The 25,112-nt window shown below is 53.0% G+C and overlaps 1 protein-coding gene across 14 annotated transcripts in view; it reads right to left on the bottom strand.

Annotated features, from left to right (window-relative positions):
* The window catches only part of LOC118392710 (adhesion G protein-coupled receptor L3-like), a 324,261-nt gene that overhangs the window by 218,892 nt on the left and 80,257 nt on the right, over nt 1–25,112 (bottom strand). For all 14 annotated transcript variants that reach the window (XM_052459521.1, XM_052459531.1, XM_052459520.1 and 11 more), the window contains one exon: nt 5,538–5,737. In XM_052459521.1, coding sequence (XP_052315481.1) covers nt 5,538–5,592 — 55 coding nt within the window. In that variant the 5' untranslated portion in view covers nt 5,593–5,737. The remainder of the gene's footprint in view (nt 1–5,537; nt 5,738–25,112) is intronic.

Here is a 25,112-nt window from a genome sequence, read left to right as displayed (position 1 = left end):
TACTAAACTTAGGGTAGAGTAGAGAGTTGGGGAGAGAGTGTGTCAAGCACTTTTTTTTCAGCACTAAACTTTTGTTTCAGGTTAATGTAATTTTATCCTTTGTATTCTCGGTTTCAGAAGAAAAGAAAAGCGCTTAAATTCTCCCTCGCTGTTGAAGTGGTAAATTACAATGGGGGGGGGCAGTTTGGATTGAATGATAAATGATTAATCCTTTCCTCATTCCATTGTGGTGTAAAATAAAGGCTGTGCTGGTCTACATTGTCCTCTGAGCTCCATTAGGAACATTATCATGGTACTCTACAGTGGACCAATTGCCCCCAGGTGGGATAGAACAATCAGCTAAGAATACCAGGCTAAAGCCATTTCTCACACATAGAAACAAAGGCAAGGCTTTTATTAATTAGATGCTAAATGTGGAATCGTAATGTTCTGTGTGCCTTGTGGCAATTTTGTTTGATATGGTTATATTTTGTTGTTAGGTTGACCCTTTGACTGACATAAAATGCCACACACTAAAAAGGAATAGACCAAGAACAAATGATTGTGTCCTTGAGTTGATGTGCCTTCATTCTCAGCGGACATACTGTAGGGGGGAGCCTGTTCAGCAGGCCATCGTAGCAGTCGTAGTCTATTGGTGCTTAAACTGTTTCATGTCCAAACACGAGCCATGTGTCCCATTTCACAAAACAACAACACCAAAACAAACCAATCAATGACAATTGGCTAACGTCTACCCAGGAAGTAAAAATGTACCTCTAAAAAACAAAGGAATCCCAACCTACTGTAGCCTATTCTTTGTTTGGTCAGCACGGAACAGCATGCTCGCATGAAACCAGATTCATCATGAGATTCAAATGTAAAAGCCCATGCAAAGTACACATATCAATTTGCATGAGAAGTGCCTAAGTGCAGATAGAGCCATAATCCCTGTAATTAGGCAAAGCATACTGTATGACCGCGAGGGGTGGATTTAAAAATCGCTGCTAACGTGGTGACACATAACCAGGCAAAGAGGATGAAGGACAGCCTTGCCCCCCCCCACCCACCCACGTCGTGCCTGTGTGTGAATACAGTATGTGGCGGTGGATGAGCTTACAGGGCCAATCCTATAAAGCACTGGGAGATTTGCATAACTATGAGTAGTATGTATAGCAGGCTTTGATTGGAACACCTACGGTATCCTATCCTAGACTTTCCATGGAATGCAAATAAGCCAGATATGTGAAGGAATGTCAGTTTGTTTTAACGTAATGCTGTTTTCTAATATTAGCTTAACCATCTGGTGTGCGGTTCATACACAGATCTGTCTGCCGAGATAAATACTTAATTATGCAAATTGGATAAAGTGATTCTCTCTCTCACACAAACTCACACCATGGCTTCCATTTGTCCCTGCCTACTCACTTTTCTCCCACTTGGCCATTTTCTCCCCAACCCCTGGTCCTTTGGGCAGGGAACCCTGTAGCATTTGAAGGGTCACTCTATAATATTTATCTGCCTAGTCCGCCGGGCGCCACACGCACACATTACTCCACCTAATGTAAACCAACATCCTCCGCCACTTGACCCAGCTGTCAATATCAGTCCTCATTAAACGCCATTCAGCCCGCCACAAGCCACTTTAAAATGGCATCATCCGATGATTACCGAATTATGCAATGGGAGCCGCATTGGGGGAATTCTAATTCATTCATTTGGAAGATATATTGGGGGGGCAGTGCGAAAAAACTATAAAACTTGTGGGGGTATTTAACCCCACGGGCACAAGAGGCCCAGCGCGTCTTAATGTTGCTGTCATGTTTCACTCGGGTTCCGAGCTCTGACAGCACTTTGGCAATGGCGGAGGCAGACGATGGACGCCACGAGAACGCGAAAACCACTTTCCTCTCGAGTATGAGTAAGAACATGGTATTGATTTTGTTGCTAGGTATGGAAGATTTAAAAAAATATATATAATAATCTAATAATAAAATCCAAAATGCCAGGCAAGATATATTGGGGAATTACACCACTTAGATGATTGAATTAGAATACAAAGTAACCTGGATTATGCACATTCAGGTTATCCTAAAATAAATAATTATATGAAAATTATACACGGATGAGTTGACAATGGGTGGAACGAAGCGGAAAGACTGACACAGCAAAGAAACATTTTATTCAATAAACAGAGATATGGAATAAACTGGCATCCAATTGACAAATGTTTAATCAACCTGAATAATTTTTTCCTGACTATCTGTGCAATTTCAGTATCATCTAATGGGCCTAACAGAGTTATAGTAAGGTGTTGAGAGCAAAACACATCAAGTTATTTGTGCCCATGAATGCCAATGTGCTAATAAACTGTATTGCTCATATTGGATTCTTTGAGTAAAAGAAACATCGGGTAAAAGTCTTAACGAACCCTCAAAGAATCAAAATGTTTCCCTAAAACAAGCAGCGTTTCACTCTTGCTCTAAGCACTTTATATCCCAATTATAGTCAAAGTAAAAGCTCACTTCCAACTTTAATTCTCAAATGACCTTCAATTCTCTTTGGCAAAAGATGCTAGCGCTGTCTTCTTTTCTTGTTGACATGCGTATCACGTTCTCCGGGATACAAGGGAGAACTAAAACAACTACTCATACAATTCAGATAGAGCTTGACCTTTTACACCCTTAGTACCCCCACCTGCTCAGACGAAGCAGGCCTGTTTACGTTCCACGCTTCACAAACGCTCCATAATCACAACAAAACGGAACATGCCCCAGTAGGCTCTCTTGAAGTTTCCCCCATTTGAAATAGGAGCGGGGAAAGTAATTTGTTTAATTAGGCAAATGCAGGGATACCCTGGTGTACAGTAGTGAATGCCTCAGCACAAGGAGATTCATTAAGGGATGTCAGGTTTGGAAACGTTGAGGCAAACTATTTTTGGTGGGGTTTGTATGGAGCCAATGGGATTGGATTCGAATTAGCATATTTCTGATGGATACCCGTAGCCGGGGATGTGGGATACCCTCAGGTGACATTTCACATCGGCTGCAGGAAGCGATCTGAATTAACACACTATGCAGATGATGAGCCATGTAAATGCCTTGCAGTTAGGGATTGTGAGTGTGCGTGCCTATGTGTGTGCGAATGAGTGTGAGGTATTCCTGTGTATTCCAGTCTGTATGTCTCCCTTTATGTGCGGGTGTATGCCTGGATGGTCAATTACCTGCTAAAGCTCCGAGCTGAACAATATGCACAGGCGCACACACACTCTCATGGAAAATGTCTTCTTCCCTCTCCAGTGTGGCCAAATCCACTTCTGTATAGATGTGTGCACAGGGCTCTTTTTGTGAGAAATGGGTGTCAGTTTCACGATTCTCTTGTCTCGAGGACTCGTCCATGGGGCATTCTCCCTTTGATTTCCCTAGAATGTAATAAATATGGAATCTTTCCGGGGGTACTGCACAATCACACGCACAAAGACATGCAGGTAACTGCCAAAATAAAGGAAACTCAGACATGAAATGTCTTCGCAGGGAGTTGTGCCGCCACGAGCCAGAACAGCTTCAATGCAACTAGATTCAACAAGTGTCTGGAACTCTATTGGAGGACACACAGAATATGGTTCACATCGTTTTCACACTCATCAAACCATTCCGTGACCACAGATGCCCTGTGCATAGCCACGGTGGCCTGGACCGGCATTTTTACATATGACCCTAAGCATGATGATATGTAAATTGCTTAATTATCTCAGAACCCACACCTGTGGGTAAGCACCTGCTTTCAATATACTTTGTATTCCTCCCTCGTTTCCCTCATGTAAGTGTTTCCATTATTTTGTCATGATGAATGTGGCGTTGCAAAGGCGTTTGGCTTCCTCGTCATTACCCAATGACAGGAGAACTGTGTGTGTGTGTGTTCGCTTCTCATGTGTTTTGGAGCATAGCTTACCCTCCCCCCCCTTCTCTGTCAGCTTGTTTTGTCTGTTCTGCCTCCCTCACTCAGCCTTCCCATTGCTCCTCAACTTGGAATCCATCATTGAGTTAATCCCAGAAATATTTACAGATCCCAGCGACTCCACACCGACATTCCCCCAAGGGCATTCCCTCGTTCCCTCTCCTTACTTCAGATGGGTTTAAGTGGGAAGGGGGTCGGACAGTTGTGTACATGTTGATGTACAAACATAGGAGGCAGGCAGAGGCAGCTGTGAGCAGAGGAGACCATTTCTGCATCCCAAATGGCACCCTATTCCCTATATGGTCCACTACTTTTGGCCAGAGCCCTGATGGGCCCTGGTCAAAAGTAGTGCACTATATTGGGGAAAGGGGTGCCATTTGGGACACAGGCAGTATGTGGGTGTGATTGGAGCATATTTATGTGCTTGGTCTGAACATATTGGGAGTGGAGGGGGTTGACAAGGGATTTCCATTCCAAAGTAGGACAGTGTCCCCCGGAGGGGAGAGATACTGCGGAGAGAAAAGAAACCCCTGCGCGAGCATTACAACCAGAAGCATTCCAAAACATCTGGGACTAATCTGCTGACAGCATCTAGTAATGCATGATCTTTGCCCCACTTCAAAGAATAAACACTAAGCCACTTTGAGGCTAACAAAATAATAACCAAGACACAAAAAACAAATACTGGGTGTTATGTTTTCTGTGTCTCTTTGTGGAGAAAGAATTACGGCGCCACAGCAGTCGCAGCGTTTTTAATATGCAACCCATTGTCCGACATTTTATCTCCCAAGCTCTTTTGGCGGGTCGGCAGTAAATTTTCAGCTTCATAATGTCTCGGTTCCCTTCGGATCAATAGAGTAATACAAAAGGCAGGTGCGTGACACATCGAAGTCACGTAACACCACTCCCAATAAACATTATGGCAAAACCATTATGCGGAAGAGCTAGCTTTGATTAGCGTGCCGCTAAAGCGCAACGCCACCCAGCCAAAAGATACAGCACCAAAACAATTACATTTGCATGGAGTCTCTCGTTAATGTTTTTGCCGTATCAAATTAGCATCTTCATGGACCATTTGCGTGATGCCTCCCCCAGTTCCCAAACCCTAGTTTAAGATGAATTTAAATTACTTAATTTACTTGTCCACTGAAACAAATGGCAAGGGGAGAATGGTCAAATCTGAGGTGGTTGCAATTTGTTCAGAAGGTTAAAAAAAAATGCCTGCGAAGTGATCTCAATATCCTAATGCAGAGCCCAGTGTACCGCTCATTTCTTTATTTACCACACATTTTACTAGCTTTCCTACGTGCGTTATGTCAAAACTGTGTTAATATTTCTTTGAAAACAGTTTATATTTCTATTGTCTGGAGAGTGAGAAAAACAGAGAGTGTCAGAGAGAAAGATACTATACGTAGACAGACTGATACATAGGGGACAGGAAGGGGAGAGAGAGAGAGATTTGGGGAAAAGTGAGAGCAGAGGAAATGGAAAACAAACAAACAGTAATCAGTCACCATGGATGGGGTAAGAGAAAGACATTTTAAAATAGTGACAGACACAAACAAAGTGACACATGAAATGGGACAGCGGCATCCCGGGCTTACCCAGAGCTGCTGGCGCGAACAGGCTGGCGAAGAGGAGCAGGCGTGCAGTCAACATTGCCCCTCCGCCTGGCTGCCGATCCGCCCAATGGAGGGGTCAGGCCTTCCCTGGTGGTCCTGAAGCAAGTGTTCAGTATGCTACGGTTCCCTCCGCTGCGCCGCAGTCCTGTTACGGTCCCGTTTAACGGTCCTTAAAGCCTATCCTGAAGAGAGAGAAATGTGTTTTAGGTAGAAAAAGTACCAAATGAATAGTTGAATTCGAGTTGTGAACCTTAGGTGGTGTATAAAGACAAATAGCCAAGGAGTATTCCAACAAGGCAATGTATTGTGAAATAAATGTACTTTTTATTTCCAGTGAAGAAAACTAGCTTGATGTATTGTAACTTTAGTCGTCTCTCAGGCTACGAGTCATTCATGTATTCTTTCACCAATTGTCGGTCAATGAGATACAGCTAGTTTCTCAACATTGGGTCAGTATGACCGTGTTTGGGAGCGTTCAACCGTACAACAGTACAACAGTCATGGAGGATGTTTTGCAATTGACTTTTGTTTGTCCATGTTGTGTCAACCAGCCCCAGTTACTCCCATGTAGAGTAACACACTGCTCCACTACCACCACACACTATTCCTGTCAGTCTCAGAGTATTTTTCGGACAGTTGATGATAATTGCTACTGGAAAAGAGTCCCCCCCCCCCGTGCTGTGGGTGTGATTAGTTTGAGATTTGTCTGCAGCGGAGAATGTATAGTACAGTGCGCCACAAGCGGCCATTGTGGTATAGCCGCCTTTTTCCTCAGAAAACAAAATGGTCTCCCACGCTATTGTATTGAGCTGCAGTGACCTATGGTAAGCGCATGGGAAGGTTGGCACTGGTGAACTTGAAATACTGGTGGGTAAAATCGTGAGGCTATTGCTCGTGACCATAAAACGGGGTCATCATACACATTAAATATGTTGATGAGGAATTTTGTCAAACAAAGGTAGCATGTCAATTTTGAAACATTTGGGAATATGATACGCATAGTCTAATATTCACCATTTGATGTTGCGTCGGTTGACATGATCCATAATGTCAGGATAAAAATGCAATTGCGTCATCAAGAGGTTAAGACAGATTTAGTGAATAGCCCCCAAACTATCTATTATAGTGCATCTACAACATATCACAATACCAAATTATAATCTAGAGCTATTTAATCCAAAAGAGCACAGACAATGTTTATACCCTCTACAAATGGTATTGAGATGCTGCACTTTAATCTCAATAGAAAATATATATTTTTTAATTCTCTCGACTGACTTAAAACATTTTTAAAAAAAGGTCAAAGAGCAATCACAGTTTGACCAGGCAAACCAAAATGAATGTACCTCCACCGCAGTACTCAATCTCAATTCCCATGCATGTTGGTGATCTCATTTGGTTACGTGTTCCCTTTCTCGATAATCCCCCTTCCTCCGTTGAATGACATTTTCAGATCGCATGTACCAGCAATTATCTAATGCATAATCCCTCCAAAAATCCAAACTAGATTAAGAATAATAGATTTTGAGGACAGATATTGAACTTAAAAAACAGAGAGGGGTGCAGCCTATCAAGAGTGGCCCATTCCATACAAAGGGAATTTATAAAGGGAATTAGTTAAGCCCTGACTAGTTTTAGCAGGTTGACGGTTATTGTCATCAGCCTTGTCCTGAAGGTAGAATTAAGTGATATCCCCCTTAGATAGGCCAGCTGCAAAGTAAAAAAAAATGGCTGTATTGTAAAAATAAATGGCTTTTTGGTCTTAATTTAATGTTAGGGTTAGGCATAGCAGTGTGGTTAGTTAAGGTTAGGGCTAAGGTAAGGGTTAGGTTTAAAATCTGATTTTATGACTGTGGTTGTGCCAGAGCTGCCTCAAACAATATACAAGACGAAAAATGATAACTTGCATTGCTTAATGTCATCCACCATCAGCACACTAAACTCCCTGAACACATTGAACTCCACATATCAAAATATATTTTATTTGAAATTCTTCAAATAGCCACCCTTTGCATTGATGACAGCTTTGCACACTCTTGGCATTCTCTTAACCGGCTTCATGAGGTGGATCTGGAATGCATTTCAATTAACAGGTGTGCCTTCTTATCTTGTGGAATATTTTTCCTTCTTAATGTGTTTCAGTCAATCAGTTGTGTTGTGACAAGGTAGGGGGGTATACAGAAGATAGACCTATGGCAAGAACAGGAGAAACGACAGTCCATCATTACTAAGACAAGAAGGTCAGTCAATACGGAACATTTCAAGAACTTTGAACGTTTCTTCAAGTGTAGTCGCAAAAAAACATCGAGCGCTGTGATGAAACTGGCTCATGAGGACCGCCACAGGAATAGAAGACCCAGAGTTACCTCTGTTGCAGAGGATAAGTTCATTAGAGTTCAAATAACAGACATCTCAACATCAACTGTTCAGAGGAGACTGTGGTCTGGAGTCCAAATTTGAGATTTAGGGTCCAAATGCCGTCATTGTGAGACGTGGTGTGGGTGAACGGATGATCTCTGCATGTGTATTTCCCACCGTAAAGCATGGAGGAGGAGGTGTTATGGTGTGGGGGTGCTTTGCTGGTGACACCGTCAGTGATTTATTTAGAATTCAAGGCATACTTAACCAGCACGGCTACCACAGCATTCTGCAGCGATACGCCATCCCATCTAGTTTGGGCTTAGTGGGACTATCATTTGTTTTTCAACAGGACAATGACCCAACACACCTCCAGGCTGTGTAAGGGCTATTTGAACAAGGAGAGTGATGGAGTGCTGCATCAGATGACCTGACCTCCACAATCACCCGACCTTTACCCAATTGAGATGGTTTGGGATGAGTTGGACCGCAGAGTGAAGGAAAAACAGCCAACAAGTGCTCAGAATATGTGGGAACTCCTTCAAGACTGTTGTAAAATCATTCTAGGTGAACCTGGTTGAGAGAAATCCAAGAGTGTGCAAAGCTGTCATCAAGGCAAAGGGTGGCTATTTGAAGAATCTCAAATATATTTAGAATTTGTTTAACACTTCTTTGGTCACTACATGATTCCATGTGTGTTATTTCATAGTTTTGGTGTTCTAGAACTTTCGACCGGTAGTGTATGGGCTGTTTCGAAGACAATGCAGTGCTGAGCCCCCCCCCCCCTTCAAACCATGGTCTAGCGAGGGCAACTGGTTTAGACCATAACTCATTAATTTTGTTATGTAGGCAGTGTTTAAGGCCTGTGCATGAGGTAATGTGGAATGGCATCCCATTATTTGATGACACGGATACCCTTGCATATGAGCTAATAATTGAGAATAATCTATCTAGTGGGGGAGGTAAGAAAAATAAGATCTCAAACAGGATAAGATTGATCATCGCAATACAGGAAATTTGAAGCGTGAAATACAGGTCCCTGATCTGATTGGTGCACAGTGAAGAAAATGTCATGTCAACGTGCTACCAAGCAAGGGGCATGTTCATTATGCACCAAACGGAAGAAAATGGACTGAAACAGAAAGGGACAACCTGGACTTGTGCAATAAGAAACAGACCTTGTCATTTACTAATTCAAACTTTTTGCTAAGGTGTGCCCCAACGAACACGACCCAGCTAGTTGGAGACATTCTAAAATGGGATCTAAAAAGAAGAAAAAAAGATGGCCTGAAGGATTCATGGGGACACTATCACCGATTCCTCAGATGTCCTCTTCGGCGATGTGGCCTTTTTTTTTTTAGGAGCTCTGCACCCAAACTGTCACAAAAATACAGGAGGCTGGTCACCAGAACGACAGGGCTGCTGCTCCTGACAGGGGACAATGAGATCTAGACGGCCAAGCACCATGGACATAAGAGTCTCTTTCAATCTACATCAGTGGGGTGTGTGTGTGTGTGTGTGTGTGTGTGTGTGTGCGCCTGTCTGTTCCAAACAAAGTATTTCTCAATTATCACATTTACAGCCTTTCATTAGGGAAAATATGAAAGCAGCTAATAACGGGATTGTAACTTCAAATTATTGCATTGTGCACATTACATGCAGAACTTGCTACCTTTCAGTAATCATGTCATCACAATCATTAACACGATCTCTCTACAAAAAAAAAGTGTGAGCGTAAGTAGGAAAAGTAACCAGCCACTGAGGAACACGTATCTGAAAATGCATATTTATGAGTAAGGGCTTGGACCGGTTTCAATCCAAAAAGTAAAAGAGACTCGGTTGAAAACCCAAACTAGGTTGCCAACTCCTCTTATATTTCTGAGGAGCCTTATGATACATTATAGTGGCTGGCGTTAGAAGGGTATTTGTTCAGTTAAATTCCTTTAGATAAGGATTCCAAACTCACTGCATGCGAGCAGTAGCGCCAGTTAAAACCACTTCAATTAAACCACTTCATTACGGAGTCTCAGACAGAAAACTTTTTAATCACCGTTGTTGTTTGCCGTTATTTTAGCATTCAGCCAGCGCCAAATAGATGGATTTTAATACTTTTCTCAGGGTCTATCTGGTGAAAAGGGGAAAGGACAGTGCATGAAGACAGCAGAGGAGGAGGTGTGTGTGTATACATATATTTATATATATCCACTGATTGATGTAGTACTGTTATTAAAATTATGAGGCAAAAAATGGGAGACAAAAGATATATGGAAGTAACAAAAGAAACCGGCAAATCACTTGGCCGGCCTCGCTTGAGCGAATGTTTTAAAAAAGGAACCCGATTCAGTTCAGATCTAGGGAACGTGGAGCTACAGTGATAGCTTACCCTTCAGTTGTAATGGATAGTATTGATCCAAGCAAAAGCAATATCTAGTGTTCTCTCTTCACAAACCCTCATCCAGTTTCATCATTTAGTACCTCTTTTCTTTGTTTTAGAAAATGAAAACAAAGGTAAAAATGGAGGTAGCTAAACTAGCATAATAATATAATAATTAGGGGGTGCTTATATAGTCCTGTTTCACTGTATGTACAAGTGGGTAAGCTGTACAAGTGTGAGGTGTTTTTTTCTTCATATCCCACTTCCCCTGAGACACCCTCGGAGAGTGGGGACACAGCCAGGGTCAGCCAGTATTGACGGCGACCCTGGAGAAATTAGGGTTAATTGCCTTGCCTCATGGGCAGAACGACAGATTTGTACTTTGTCGGCTATTCGATCTAGCAACATTTTGGTTAATGGCCCAACGCTCATTCTGCCCCTGAACAGGGCAGTTAACCCACTGTTCCTAGGCCGTCATTGAAAATAAGAATTTGTTCTTAACTGACTTGCCTAGTTAAATAAAAGGTCAAAAGAAAAATGCCAGGCTACCTGCCGCCCCTACCATGCCATGCAAATGTTTCCTTGCAACAAAAATGCTAGCAAGTAGCATAGCTAACAGCTAGCTAGCTGAGTAGCTTATCAGTTCCATTATAATTTCAGTCCCTTAACATTCAACAATACGGTTTCCTTCCTTAAAAATTACCGACAAGCTATACTGAACTAAATTATAAAATCAACATGAAACAATTGAAGATTTTACTGAGTTACAGTTCATATAAGTAAATCCAGGAATTGTGTACATATCCTTGCGACATGGGGTTGTGCATTATCATGAGGTGATGGCTGCGGATTAATGGCACAACAATGGGCTTCAGGATCTCGTCACGGTATCTCTGTGCATTCAAATTTCCATAGATAAAATGCAATAGTGTTCGTTGTCCGTAGCTTATGCCTGCACATACCATAACCCCACCATGGGCACTTTGCTCACAACGTTGTCATCAGCAAACCGCTCACCCACACAATGCCTTTACAAGTGGTCTGCAGTTGTGAGGCAGGTTGTATGTTCTGCCAAATTCTCTAAAACAAGGTTGGAGATGGCTTATGGTAGAGAAATTAACATTCAATTCTATGGCAACAGCTCTGGTGGACATTCATACAGTCAGCATGCTAATTGCACGCTCCCTCAAAACTTGAGACATCTGTGGCATTGTGTTGTGTGACAAAACTGCACATTTTAGAGTGGCTTTTTTTGTCCCCAGCACAACCTGTGTAATGATCATGCTGTTTAATCAGCTTCTTGATATGCCACACCTGTCAGGTGGATGGATTATCTTGGCAAAGGAGATCTGCTCACAAAAAGGGATGTAAACAAATTTGATCACAACATTTGAGAGAAACGTGTGTCTGGAACATTTCTGGTATCTTTTATTTCAGCTCATGAAACCAACGCTACATTTTGCGTTTATATTTTTGATCAGCGTAGTTGACTAGCTTATTAGTTGCATATGAATTTCAGTCCCTCGACATTTAAATTTACTGTCAAACATCTCCAGCGTACCTAACAATAATAACCTCTTCGTGGGTAAATATTGAGATATTAAGAACAGTGGAGTTGACTGTTAGACAATTAGGCTTCCAAACACCTGCTCTTTCCTGTCTCAGAACAGCATGAAAACACTCGCTGTTTCTCAAGGGGCTCATGGTAAATCTAAATCAATATCAGTCTCACGCAAAACAATGTTTTCCCACCACAATGCACAATGGGTGTTCGTGTGTGGTTATCAAAGTATGCCTGGAGATGTCTTGCGCGTATCCAGCTTCACAAGCCCAACAGCAGGGGTCTCCAACCACCTTGCAGAGCTACCTGGCATGCAGGATTTTGTTCTAGCCCAACAGCATCACACCCCCCAGACGGAATACCAGATCGATTTTTTATTTTTTATTAAAAAAAAAAACAGGTGTGACAGTGAGGGCTGGAACAAAAGCCTGCATTCTCAGGAGCTATAAATAGCCTCTCTTACAGGATTCCTGACATGACACATTGTAAGAGTGTCATATCATGTATTTCGATGAACAGGCTAACCCAGTTGCCAAGTCATATAACTTCAGTAAGCCAAGCTGCTATGGCTCATCGTTCTAGCCTGTGGCCCTGCTTTTGCTGTCTGATGACCCCGCAATCATACCTCCCTCACTGCAATCAGTTGGCACTATGAAACTGATATCAACATCCAATCTCAAGCTGCACTGCTCCTCACTTTGAATGTGTTCCAGGACCCATCAGTAATCAGGTACGCCAAACCATTTTACATATTTGGATACAACCGCTCGTTTGCATATCATTGGCTTGTAAAACGTGATTGCCACAAGCTCCATGTTGAAAACACATGATTTGTGCTGACAAAAATGCACGACGCCACGACAACCGAACAAGTAATGCCTTGCTTTGACCGCAAACACTTCAAAACACACTTCAACAGCTCCAGTATATTTTCTCAATAATGATAGTAACAGGATATTTTCTGAAATTGCTACTTCTCCAAACTTCTAAGGTTGACCAAGTCAACGTGATTTGGGGTATCACAGATCTATAACACCCGTTTCAAAACCTAGCTGGCTAGGCCTATATTGGTATGATAATGATCAGAGTTGTCTGAAAATGTACATCACCACCTACAATTAGTTCACGTAGCTCCACAGTTTCTCCCACGCAAGGAAAATGTCATTAGGGTCGAATGAGCTTCTGCGTCCATACAATGTGAGCAGCAACAAAAGTGCAACCCGATCCTCAATGTTATCCGATGGGATCATGCTAAGAGTAATGTTACCATGCCACGCCTGCCTGAGTCACTCTCACATACACTACTTAATATGGGGTTAAATACCAACCAGACAGATTTTGTTCCATGAATACTGTAGTGCTACTTTTTATTTTACTCCTCTTGCTGATGTATTATGTAAAAAAATTATGTAGCAAAAAATATTGTCCTAAATTCATGTAGAAATACCACTTCCCTACATGGTCACAGAGGGCAGGTTTCCCAACAGAGGGCAGGTTTCCTGTATTTAGATTAGATTCAGACATGCTACTGGGAATGGACTTTGGATTGGTTAGCTCGTGTATATCTAAACTGCCTGCTGTCAGTGAGTCCTATGCCACAGCTAGCCACCGATCTAGTGGTGGCTAGTAGAAGATAATAGCGCTAGCTTTAGCCCATTCAGTTACTATGTGTGGGCACTTTCAAGACACCTGTCCATGTGTGAGTGAGGGTCGAGGTATTCGTCGGCAGAGATGTTAGCATAAGCGCGCAATCGCGAATTCAAGCGCATGCACACACAATCCCAAGGTGAGGAACACCTTTGAAAAGCACTGTATTGTCAGTAGGCTAGCGTTATTATTAGTATTACTAAACACATGCACATACTCAATGGCCTGAGTTCCATTGTCCCACCAGGCGAGAGAATAGAGGCATGCAGGAGCTGCTGTGTACAGTTCACTGAATAAATGCAGATATTCTGAGTATAAAGGCAAGGGAAATCTGCCTTGAGACACTCCTCCATTATAATGCAAAGCTCAGGCACCATCAATTTTTCCATTCTTTTTTCCCTCCCTCTCACGGAACATCCTTCCTAATGCGGCACAAATGGATGCAGGGAGGGAGAGGGTGAGAGAGGGATGGATAGATGGAGGAGTGAGGAATGGATGGATGGATGGATGGAGCAAGGGATGAAGGTGGTGGGTGTATAAGTGTGGCGTTCCAGCTCATGAATTGTCATAAGACGCCCTCGGGAGGCCTGGCTCGAGGTAAGCCATGGCAACAACGGCTGATATCGCCATGGCGCGCCAGGTGAGCGGGTGTTGCCATGACAACCACCTCGCCCTGTTTGCGATTAACTACCCTCTACAGGCGAGCCAAAACCTGAGATGATGTACTTTGCCAAAACGTCATACTAAAATATTGGAACAGGAATAAACACAATCTACCTAGCCTATTTCTTGTTGGGTTTTCTTTTTTAAACCAAAACTTATAAAATTGGCTCCCGCCATTTTAGAAGAGACAGGCAGTTTGGATTCTAGCAGAATAATACACGGAATGTAAAACTCAACAAAAACATGACCTGTCCCTGAGTCGATGCAGCCAGATATGGATTGTATAGGGTAGGGGGTCAACCTGCAATGCTGTCTGACATTACCCCAGCTGATTGGATGGACTGGGAGGCAGGGGAGTGTAATTGGCTATGACCTAGCTGACCGTTCCTGTATTGGGATCCATTCGGTCTCTGGCTGAACCGGAGACAAAAATCGGTCAAATAATATAGTCAAGAAACAACAGGAAACATGGCAACGACTAAATTGCTCACCAAGACACACACTATGAGGGCACCACTCTATTGAACTCATAGCAAAGACAAACCACCTTACTAAACACTTATGTAATGAGATATGGTGTTTTGGCACATTGCCTATTGACAAGCTGTCGCTCAAAGTTAAACGTCATCAGAGTGAGCTCTCCTTTCCTCCGTTTCTTTCTCGGTTTGACTGGCTGAGGTCTCAATTTTGTCGTCTCTGAAATATTTCCTCCGCCTGGGTTTGCATAATTCTCCATTCACACCAGACTGCGGCGTCTGCAACCAAGTCAAATTGACTCCTTAAGTCACAGAGCCATTCAAATCCATTCAAAAGGGCTGCCTGTCAGCACAGACACTTCACTCAGAGGCTGTAACGTGGGGAGTAAAACACTAATACAAACAGCAATTTTAGATGACGGGTGAATGGAAAACAGAGATTTTAGACATGAATAACATTGATCCCAATGTTGCATGTATTGCAATGTCATTATCTGATGCTAGCCTTGTGTGTGTGCAGGAAATATGGAGGGAATATTGTACAAATGTTATTGAGTGAGGGTGAGAGAGCGAGAGGGCGAGGACAGGCGAGCGAGCGAGAGGACGGGCGAGAGCGGGAGGACGGACGAGCGAGCGAGAGGACGGGCGAGCGAGCGAGCGGGGGAGGACGGGGAGCGAGCGAGGAGCGAAAGGGGAGGACGGGCGAGCGAGCGAAAGGGGGAGGACGGGCGAGCGAGAGGGGGAGGACGGGCGAGGGAGGAGAGGGGCGGGCGAGGGGGAGGGAGGGCGAGCGAGAGGGGGAGGACGGGGCGAGAGGGAGGGAGGGGCGGGATGGAGGAGGGAGGGAGGGGGGGAGGGAGGGCGAGAGAGGAGGAGGGAGGCGGGCGAGAGAGGGAGGGGCGGGAGAGATAGGGAGGGAGGGCGAGAGATAGGGAGGAGGGCGGGGCGAGAGAGGGGGGAGGGGAGGGGGGAGGGCGAGAGATGGGGGGAGGGAGGGCGAGAGAGGAGAGAGGGAGGGAGGGCGGGAGGAGGCGGGAGGGAGAGGAGGGCGGGAGGGCGAGAGAGAGAGGAGGCGGGGGCGATGGGAGAGAGGGAGGAGGCGGGGGCGAGAGATGGGGAGGGGAGGGAGGGTGAGAGATGGGGGAGGAAGGGAGGGCGAGAGAGGAGATGGGGAGGGAGGGAGGGCGAGAGATGGGAGGGAGGGGGCGAGAGATGGGGAGGGAGGGGGGGGCGAGAGCGGGGAGAGGGAGGGAGGGAGGAGAGAGGGAGGGGAGGGAGAGGGAGGAGGGGAGGGAGGGGCGGTGAGGAGAGGAGAGGGAGGGAGGGGAGGGGCGAGAGGGAGGGAGGGGAGGGAGGGAGGGAGGGAGGGAGGGAGGGAGGGCGGGAGAGAGGAGGGGAGGGAGGGAGGGGCGGGAGAGAGAGGAGGGAGGCGGGAGAGAGGAGGGAGGGGCGAGAGAGAGGGAGGGGCGAGAGGGGAGAGGGAGGGCGGGCGAGAGAGGGAGGAGGGAGGGCGGGCGAGAGAGAGAGGGAGGGCGGGCGAGAGAGAGAGGGAGAGGAGGGCGAGAGAGAGAGGGAGGAGGAGGGAGGGCGAGAGAGGGGGAGGGAGGGAGGGCGAGAGAGGAGGGAGGGAGAGAGTGAGAGGGGAGGGAGGGAGGGAGAGAGAGAGAGGGAGGGAGGGCGAGAGGGAGGAGGGAGGGAGGGAGAGAGGGAGGGAGGGGCGGAGGAGAGAGAGGGAGGGAGGGAGGAGGGAGGGAGGGAGGAGCGGGGGAGAGAGGGGAGGGGGAGAGAGAGAGGGCGGGCGCAGAGAGAGGGAGGGAGGGTGGGCGAGAGAGAGGGAGGAGGGAGAGGGGAGAGAGGAGGAGGGAGGGCGAGAGAGAGGGAGGGAGGGCGGGCGAGAGAGAGGAGGAGGGAGGAGAGGAGAGGGAGGGAGAGAGAGAGGAGGGAGGGAGGGAGGCGAGAGAGAGAGGGAGGGAGGGCGGGCGAGAGAGAGGGAGGGAGGGCGAGAGAGGAGGGAGGCGGGGCGGGGAGAGGAGGGCGAGAGAGAGGGGAGGGAGGGAGGGCGAGAGAGAGGGAGGGAGGCGAGGAGAGAGAGGGAGGGAGGGCGAGAGGAGGGAGGGAGGGAGGGAGAGAGAGGAGGGAGGGGAGAGGAGAGAGAGGGAGGGAGGGAGGAGAGAGGAGGGAGGGAGGAGGGAGAGAGGGAGGGAGGGCGAGAGGGGGAGGGAGGGCGGGCGAGAGAGGGGAGGAGGGAGGGAGGAGGGAGGAGATAGGAGAGGGAGGAGATAGGAGGAGAGGGAGAGAGGGAGGGAGGGGGGGAGAGGAGGAGGAGGGAGGGAGGGAGGAGGGAGGAGGCGAGAGAGAGAGGAGGGGAGGCGAGAGAGGAGGCGAGGAGAGGGAGGGGAGGCAGAGAGGAGGGAGGGAGAGGAGGGGAGGGAGAGAGAGAGGGAGGGAGAGAGGGAGGCGGGGCGAGAGAGGAGGAGGAGGGCGAGGAGGAGGAGGGCGAGAGATGAGGGAGGAGGAGGGGGCAGAGAGAGGGAGGGAGGGAGGAGGGAGGGAGAGAGAGGGAGGGAGGGGAGGGTGAGAGAGGGAGAGGGAGGGCGAGAGAGAGGGAGGGAGGGCGAGGAGGAGGAGGAGGGAGGAGGGAGGGCGAGAGGGAGGAGGGAGAGAGGGAGGAGGCGAGGAGGAGAGGGAGGGAGGAGGAGGGCGAGAGAGAGAGGAGGAGGGAGGGCGAGAGAGGAGGGAGGGGAGGGCGAGAGAGGAGGAGGTGGCGAGAGAGAGAGGGAGGGCGGGGCAGAGAGGAGGAGGGAGGGAGGACGGGAGAGAGAGGGAGGAGGGCTGAGAGAGGGAGGAGGGCGGGAGAGAGGGGGGAGGGCGGGAGAGAGAGAGGGAGGGAGGAGGGCGGGCGAGAGAGACAGGGAGGGGGAGGCGAGAGGAGATGGGGAGGGAGGAGGAGGAGAGAGAGGGAGGAGGGAGCTCTCACAGAGGAGAGGGGAGGGAGGGAGGGAGGGGGGAGAGAGAGAGGGAGGGAGGGGCGGCTAGGAGAGAGAGGGAGGGCGGGCGCAGAGAGAGGAGGAGGCGAGAGAGAGGAGGAGGGCGAAGGAGAGAGGGAGGAGGAAGAGAGAGAGGAGGGGGGCAGAGGGAGGAGGGCGAGAGAGATGGGGAGGAGGAGGGCGAGAGAGAGGGAGGAGGGAGGGCGAGAGAGAGGAGAGAGGCGGGGAGAAAGAGGGAGGAGGGAGAGAGGGAGGAGGGCGAGAGAGAGGAGGGCGGGCGCAGAGAGAGGGAGGGAGGGCGGGAGAGAGGAGGGAGGGCGAGAGAGAGGGGGAGGGCGGGCGAGAGAGGAGGAGAGGAGGGAGGGAGGACGGAGAGAGGAGGAGGGCGGGAGGGAGGGCGGGCGAGAGAGAGGGGAGGCGGGCGAGAAAGAGAGGGAGGGGCGAGGGAGGGAGGGAGGGAGGGCGAGAGAGGAGGGAGGGCGGGCGAGAGAGAGGAGGAGGGAGGGCGAGAGAGAGGAGGGAGGCGGCAGAGAGAGGAGGGAGGGATATATATAGAGAGAGAGGGAGGGAGGGCGAGAGAGGGAGGAGGAGGGGAGAGAGGGAGGGATATATAGGAGATAGAGAGGGAGGAGGGCGAGAGCGAGAGAGGAGGAGGATGCATGAGAGAGAGGAGGACGGAGAGAGAGAGGGAGGGAGGGCGGGCGAGAGAGAGGGAGGAGGGAGGGAGAGGAGGGAGGGCGAGGAGAGGAGAGGGAGAGGGAGGAGGCGGGCGAGAGAGAGGGAGGAGGCGAGGAGAGAGAGGGAGGGCGGGAGAGAGAGAGAGGAGGAGGGCGAGAGAGAGAGGGGAGGGCGGCAGAGAGGGGAGGGAGAGCGAGAGAGAGGGAGGGAGGAGAGAGGGAGGGAGGGAGGGAGAGAGAGAGGAGGGCGAAGGAGAGAGAGGGAGGGAGGGCGGGCGGAGAGAGAGAGGAGGGAGGGAGCGGCGAGAGAGAGGAGGGAGAGAGAGGAGAGGCAGAGAGAGAGGAGGGAGGGCGGAGGAGAGGAGGAGGGAGGGCGGGAGCAGAGAGAGGAGGAGGGAGGAGGGGGCAGAGAGAGGAGGAGGGGGGAGAGAGAGAGGGGAGGGAGGGCGGGCAGAGAGAGGAGGAGGGTGGCAGAGAGAGGAGGGAGGGCGAGAGAGAGGAGGGAGGGCGAGAGAGAGGGAGGGAGGGCGGGGCGAGAGAGGAGGAGGAGGGCGAGAGGAGGGAGGGAGGGAGGGCGAGAGAGAGGAGGGAGGCGAGAGAGAGGAGGAGGGCGGGCGAGAGAGAGGGAGGAGGGGAGAGAGAGGGAGGGAGGAGGAGGAGAGAGGAGGGAGGAGGGAGGGAAGGAGAGAGGGAGGGAGGGCGAGAGAGAGGAGGAGGGCGGGCGAGAGAGAGGGAGGGGAGGGCGGGCGAGAGATGAGGGAGATGAGGGATGGGCGAGAGAGAGAGGGAGGGAGAGAGGGGAGGGCGAGAGAGGGAGTGAGGGAGGGGCAGAGAGAGGGAGGGAGGAGGGCGGAGGGAGGGGAGGGCGGGCGAGAAGAGGGAGGAGGGCGGGCGAGAGAGAGGGAGGAGGGCGGGCAGAGAGAGGGAGGGGAGGGAGGGCGAAAGAGAGGGAGGGGAGGGGAGGGAGGAGGGGCAGAGAGAGGAGGAGGCGAGAGAGAGGGAGGAGGGGGCGAGAGAGAGGGAGGAGGAGGGGAGAGAGAGGGAGGGAGGGAGGGCGAGAGAGAGGGAGGGAGGCGGGCAGAGAGAGGAGGGAGAGAGAGGAGGGGAGGAGGAGGAGGAGGAGGGAGAGAGAGAGGGAGGGAGGGCGAGAGAGAGGAGGAGGGAGGGAGAGGAGGGAGGCAGAGGGAGGGAGGGGCGAGAGAGGAGGAGGGAGGCGAGAGAGAGGAGGGGGAGAGCGAGAGAGGGGAGGGAGGAGAGGGATGGGAGGGAGGGCGAGAGGGAGGGAGGGAGGGCGAGAGGGAGGGAGGGAGGGCGAGAGATGAGAGGGAGGAGGGAGGGAGAGAGGGAGGGAGAGGAGGGATGAGAGGGAGGGGAGGGAGGGAGAGAGAGGAGGGAGGGCGAGAGAGAGGAGGGAGGGCGAGAGAGGGAGGGGAGGGAGGAGGAGGGAGGGAGGAGGGCGAGAGAGAGGGAGGAGGGAGGGCGGGCGAGAGAGAGGAGGGAGGGAGGAGAGGAGGGAGGAGGAGGAGGGAGCAGAGGGAGAGGAGGGAGGGAGGGAGGAGGGAGGAGGAGGGAGGGAGGGGAGGGAGGGAGGGAGGGAGGGAGGGCGAGAGAGAGGAGAGGGAGGGAGGGCGAGGAGGAGAGGGAGGAGGGAGAGGGAGGGAGGGAGGGAGGAGGGAGGGAGGGAGGGAGGGCGGGCGAGAGAGAGGAGGGAGGGCGGGCGAGAGAGAGAGGGGAGGGAGGGAGGGCGAGAGAGAGGGAGGGGCGGGAGAGAGGGGGAGGGAGGGAGGGGGGGAGAGGGAGGGGAGGGAGGGGAGGGGGCGAGAGGGAGGGAGGGGAGGGTGGGCGAGAGGGAGGAGGCGAGAGAGGGAGGGAGGGAGGGCGAGAGAGAGGAGGAGAGGAGGGCGAGAGAGAGGGAGGAGGGCGGGCAGAGAGAGGGAGGGAGGGCGGGTTATGAGAGGGATGGGAGCGAGAGAGAGGGAGGGGAGGGAGAGAGAGGGAGGAGAGGGAGGCGAGAGAGAGAGAGAGGAGGAGGCGGAGAGAGAGAGAGGGAGGGAGGGAGCGATGATGCACACTTGACATTTTATTTTTACTACCATTATTATTACTTTACTATTTTACCACATATTATTTCGGGCGATTTTCATTTTTAGAGAGAGAGGGAGGGAGGGCGGCGAGAGAGAGAGAGAGGAGGAGGACGAAGCAGAGAGAGGGAGGGAGGAGGGCGAGAGAGAGGGAGGAGGGGCGAGAGAGAGAGGGAGGAGAGAGGGAGGGAGGCCGAGGGGGGGAGGAGGCGAGAGGGAGGAGGGAGGGCGGGCGGGCGAGAGAGAGGAGAATAGAATATATGCCATTTAGCTGAGGGCGAGAGAGAGAGGAGTCAGTCATGGGCGAGACAGGGTTTGGGTTGGCGGGAAGAACCCAGGAGGGCAAGCGATGCTCTACCAAGGGAGGGCGAAGGAGGGAGGGAGGGCGAGAGGGAGGAGGAGAGAGAGGAGGGAGGGCGGGCGAAAGAGAGAGAGGAGGGAGGGCGAGAGAGAGGAAGGGAGGGCGGACAGAGAGAGAGGGAGGGAGGGAGGGAGGGCGGGCGAGAGAGAGGAAGGCGGGCGAGAGAGAGGGAGGGAGGAGAGAGAGGAGGAGAGGAGGGAGGGCGAGAGGGGGAGAGAGAGAGGGAGGGCGGGCAGAGAGAGAGGGAGGGAGGGCGAGAGAGAGAGAGGAGGGAGGGAGGGCGAGAGAGAGGGAGGGAGGGAGAGAGAGAGGAGGAGGAGGGCGAGCAGAGGAGGGAGGGAGGAGAGAGGGAGGGGGGAGCGAGAGAGAGAGAGGGAGGGAGGGCGGGCGAGAGAGAGGGAGGGAGGGCGGGCGAGAGAGAGGAGGGAGGGGAGGGAGAGAGGGAGAGGGAGGGAGGGCGAGAGAGAGGGAGGAGAGAGAGGGAGGGAGGAGGAGGGGGAGAGAGAGGGAGGGAGGGCGGAGAGAGAGGGAGGGCGGGCGAGAGAGAGGAAGGGCGGAGAGGGAGGGAGGGCGAGGAGAGAGAGGAGGGAGGGCGGGTAGAGAGAGGGAGGGAGGAGGCGGGCGAGAGAGAGGAGGGAGGGCGGGCGAGAGAGAGGGAGGGCGGGCGAGAGAGAGGAGGGAGGGCGGGAGAGGGAGGAGAGGAGGGAGGGCGGGAGAGAGGGAGGGAGGGGAGGAGGGAGGAGGAGGAGGAGGAGAGGGAGGGAGGAGGGCGGGAGAGAGAGAGGAGGAGGGCGAGAGAGAGAGGAGGAGGAGGGCGGAGAGAGGGAGGGAGGGAGGGCGGGAGAGAGGGAGGGAGGGAGGAGAGAGAGGAGGGAGGGAGGAGGGCCATATTATATTTTAGGGAGGGAGGGAGGGAGAGGGAGGGAGGAGGGCAGAGAGAGAGGGAGGGAGGGAGGGAGAGAGAGGGAGGAGGGCGGGCAGAGAGAGGGAGGGAGGGAGAGAGGGGAGAGAGGGAGGGAGGGCGGGCGAGAGAGAGGGAGGGAGGGCAGAGAGAGGGAGAGAGGAGGGAGGGCGGGCGAGAGAGAGGGAGGGCGAGAGAGAGGAGAGAGGGAGGGAGGAGGGCGAGAGAGAGGAGGGCATGTGGGCAGAGAGAGGGAGGAGGGCGGGCGAGAGAGAGGGAGGGAGGGCGGGAGAGAGGAGGAGGAGGGCGTGGGTGAGAGAGAGGGAGGGGAGGGCGAGAGGGGAGGGAGGGAGAGAGGAGGGGCGGGAGAGAGGGAGGGAGAGAGAGCGAGGAGGGAGGGAGGGGCGAGAGAGAGGGAGGGAGGGCGGAGGGAGAGGAGGAGGAGGGGAGAGGAGGAGGGAGGGCGCAGAGAGAGAGGAGGGAGGGGAGGGCGGGCGAGAGAGAGGGAGGGAGGGAGGGCGAGAGAGAGAGAGGGAGGGAGGGCGAGAGAGAGAGGGAGGGCGGGGCGAGAGAGAGGAGGGAGGCGGGAGAGAGAGAGGAGGGAGGCGGGAGGAGAAAGAGGGAGGGAGGGCGGCGAGAGAGAGGAGGAGGGAGGGCGAGAGAGAGGGAGGGAGGGAGGGCGAGAGAGAGAGGGAGGAGGGAGGGCGAGAGGGAGGGGAGGGAGAGAGAGGAGGAGGGGAGAGGGAGGAGGGGGCGCAGAGATGGGGAGGGAGGGAGGGCGAGAGAGAGGGAGGGAGGGAGGGCGAGAGAGAGAGAGAGGGAGGGAGGGGGGCAGAGAGAGGGAGGGAGGGCGGGCGAGAGAGAGGAGGGCGGGCGAGAGAGGGAGGAGGGCGGAGGAGAGGAGGAGAGCGGAGGGAGGGGAGGGCGAGAGAGAGAGGAGGGATAGAGAGAGGGAGGGAGGGCGGGAGAGAGAGAGGGAGGGAGGGCGAGAGAGAGAGGGAGGGAGGGTGGGAGAGAGGGAGGGAGGGGCGGGAGGAGAGGGGAGGGAGGGAGGAGGGCGAGAGGGGAGGGAGGGAGGGAGGGAGGGAGGGCGGGCGAGAGAGAGGGAGGAGGGGCGGGAGAGAGGGAGGAGGGAGGGAGGAGGGCAGGACGGGCGAGAGAGAGGAGAGGCATCGGGCGAGAGAGAGGAGGGAGGAGGGAGGGAGGAGGAGGGTGGGCGAGAGAGAGGAGGGGAGGGCGGCGAGAGAGAGGAGGGAGGGCGAGAGAGAGGGGAGGGAGAGAGGAGGGAGGAGGGAGAGAGGGGAGGGAGAGAGGAGGGGGAGGGCGAGAGAGAGGGAGGGAGGGAGAGGCGGGAGGAGGAGGGAGGGCGGGAGAGAGGAGAGGAGGGAGGGAGGGAGAGGAGGAGGAGGGCGGGAGAGAGGGAGGGAGGGAGGGAGGAGGAGGAGGGCGAGAGAGAGAGGGAGGAGGCGGGCGAGAGAGAGGAGGAGGGCGGGCGTAGAGAGAGGGAGGGAGGGAGGGCGAGAGAGAGGGAGGGAGCGAGAGAGAGGAGGGAGAGAGGAGGAGGGAGGGCGAGAGAGAGGGAGGGAGGCGAGAGAGAGGAGGGGGATGGCGAGAGAGAGAGAGGGAGGAGGGATGAGAGACAGGAGGAGGAGGGCGGCGAGAGAGGGAGTGGAGGAGCGGGCGAGAGAGAGGAGGGAGGAGGGCGGGCAGAGAGAGGGAGGAGGAGAGGAGAGGAGGGCGAGGAGAGGAGAGAGGGAGGGGGAGGGAGAGAGAGGAGGGAGGGAGGCGAGAGGGAGAGGAGGGAGGAGGAGGGCGAGGAGAGAGAGAGGGAGGGATAGAAGAGGAGGATATGCCATTTAGAGAGAGGGAGGGGAGAGGAGACTTACAGAGCCGGGAGGTCATGTGTGCAGAGAGAGGAGGGAGGGAGGGCGAGAGAGAGGAGACCCGGGGAGGGAGGGCGGGCGAGAGAGAGGAGGAGGACCAGGAGGGCGGGCGAGAGAGAGGGAGGGAGGGAGAGAGAGAGGGAGGGCGAGAGAGAGAGGGAGGAGGCGCTAGAGAGAGAGGGAGGGAGGGAGGGCGGGGCGAGAGAGAGGAAGGGAGGGGGAGAGGAGGGATGGGCGAGAGAGAGGAGAGAGAGGAGGGAGGGGAGAGGGAGGGAGGGCGGGCGAGAGAGAGGGAGGGAGAGAGAGGAGGGAGGGAGGGCGAGAGAGAGGAGGAGGGCGGGAGAGAGAGAGGAGGAGGGAGGGGAGAGAGAGGAGGGAGGGCGAGGAGAGGAGAGGGAGAGGAGGGAGGGAGGAGGGAGGAGAGAGAGGGAGGGGAGAGGAGGAGGGAGGGATTTTTAAGAGAGAGAGGAGGAGGGAGGGAGGGAGGGACTGGCGAGAGAGAGGGAGGAGGAGGAGAGAGGGAGGGGAGGGAGGGAGGGAGGGCGAGAGAGAGGGGGGAGGGAGGGAGGAGGAGGGCGAGGAGGGAGAGGGGAGGGAGGAGGAGGGAGAGGAGGGCGAGAGAGAGAGGAGGAGGGAGGGAGAGAGGAGGGAGGGGGCGAGGAGAGAGAGGGAGGGAGGGGGGGCGAGAGAGAGGAGGAGGGAGGAGGAGGAGAGGGAGGAGGGCGAGAGAGAGGAGGGAGGGCGAGAGAGAGGGGAGGAGGGCGGGCGAGAGAGAGGGAGGGAGGGCAGAGAGAGGGAGGAGGGCGGGCGAGAGAGAGGAGGAGGAGGGCGAGAGGGGAGGGCGGGAGAGAGAGGGAGGGAGGGAGGGAGGGCGGGCGAGAGAGGGAGGGAGGGAGAGGGAGGGAGGGAGGGGAGGAGGACGGGCGAGATAGAGGAGGAGGGAGGGCGAGAGAGAGGGAGGCAGAGGGCGAGAGAGAGGGAGGGAGGGAGAGGAGGAGAGGGAGGGAGGAGGCGATGACAGAGAGAGAAGAATAGAATTTATGCCATTTACTGACTCTTTTATCCAAATTTACTTACAGTCAGGGATTTTTGGGACTACCCTGGGCATTTTTTATGCTCTAGAGAGGGATGGAGGGCGGGCGAGAGAGGGAGGGAGGGAGGGAGGGATTTATTTTATTTACGCAGAGAGAGAGGAAGGGAGGAGAGAGAGGAGGAGGGCGAGAGGAGAGAGGGAGGAGGGAGGGAGGGAGAGGCGAGAGAGAGGAGGGAGGGAGGAGGAGGGCAGAGAGAGAGGGAGGAGGGCGGGAGAGAGAGAGGAGGGCGGCAGAGAGAGGAGGAGGGCGGCAGAGGGTGGAGGAGGGCGGGAGAGAGGGAGGGAGGAGAGGAGGGCGGGCGAGAGGGCGGAGAGAGAGGGGAGGAGGGCGAGAGAGGGAGGGAGGAGGAGGGCGAGAGAGAGGAGGGAGGGAGGGAGAGAGAGGAGGAGGGAGGGAGAGGAGGAGGGCGGGGAGAGAGAGGGAGGGAGGGAGGGCGAGAGAGAGGAGGGAGAGGAGGGAGGGCGCGAGAGAGAGGGAGGGAGGAGGGCGGGGAG

The sequence above is a fragment of the Oncorhynchus keta genome, chromosome 13 (genome assembly GCF_023373465.1).
Source record: "Oncorhynchus keta strain PuntledgeMale-10-30-2019 chromosome 13, Oket_V2, whole genome shotgun sequence".
Taxonomy (NCBI): domain Eukaryota; kingdom Metazoa; phylum Chordata; class Actinopteri; order Salmoniformes; family Salmonidae; genus Oncorhynchus; species Oncorhynchus keta.
This window is presented reverse-complemented; position numbering and strand designations above follow the sequence as displayed.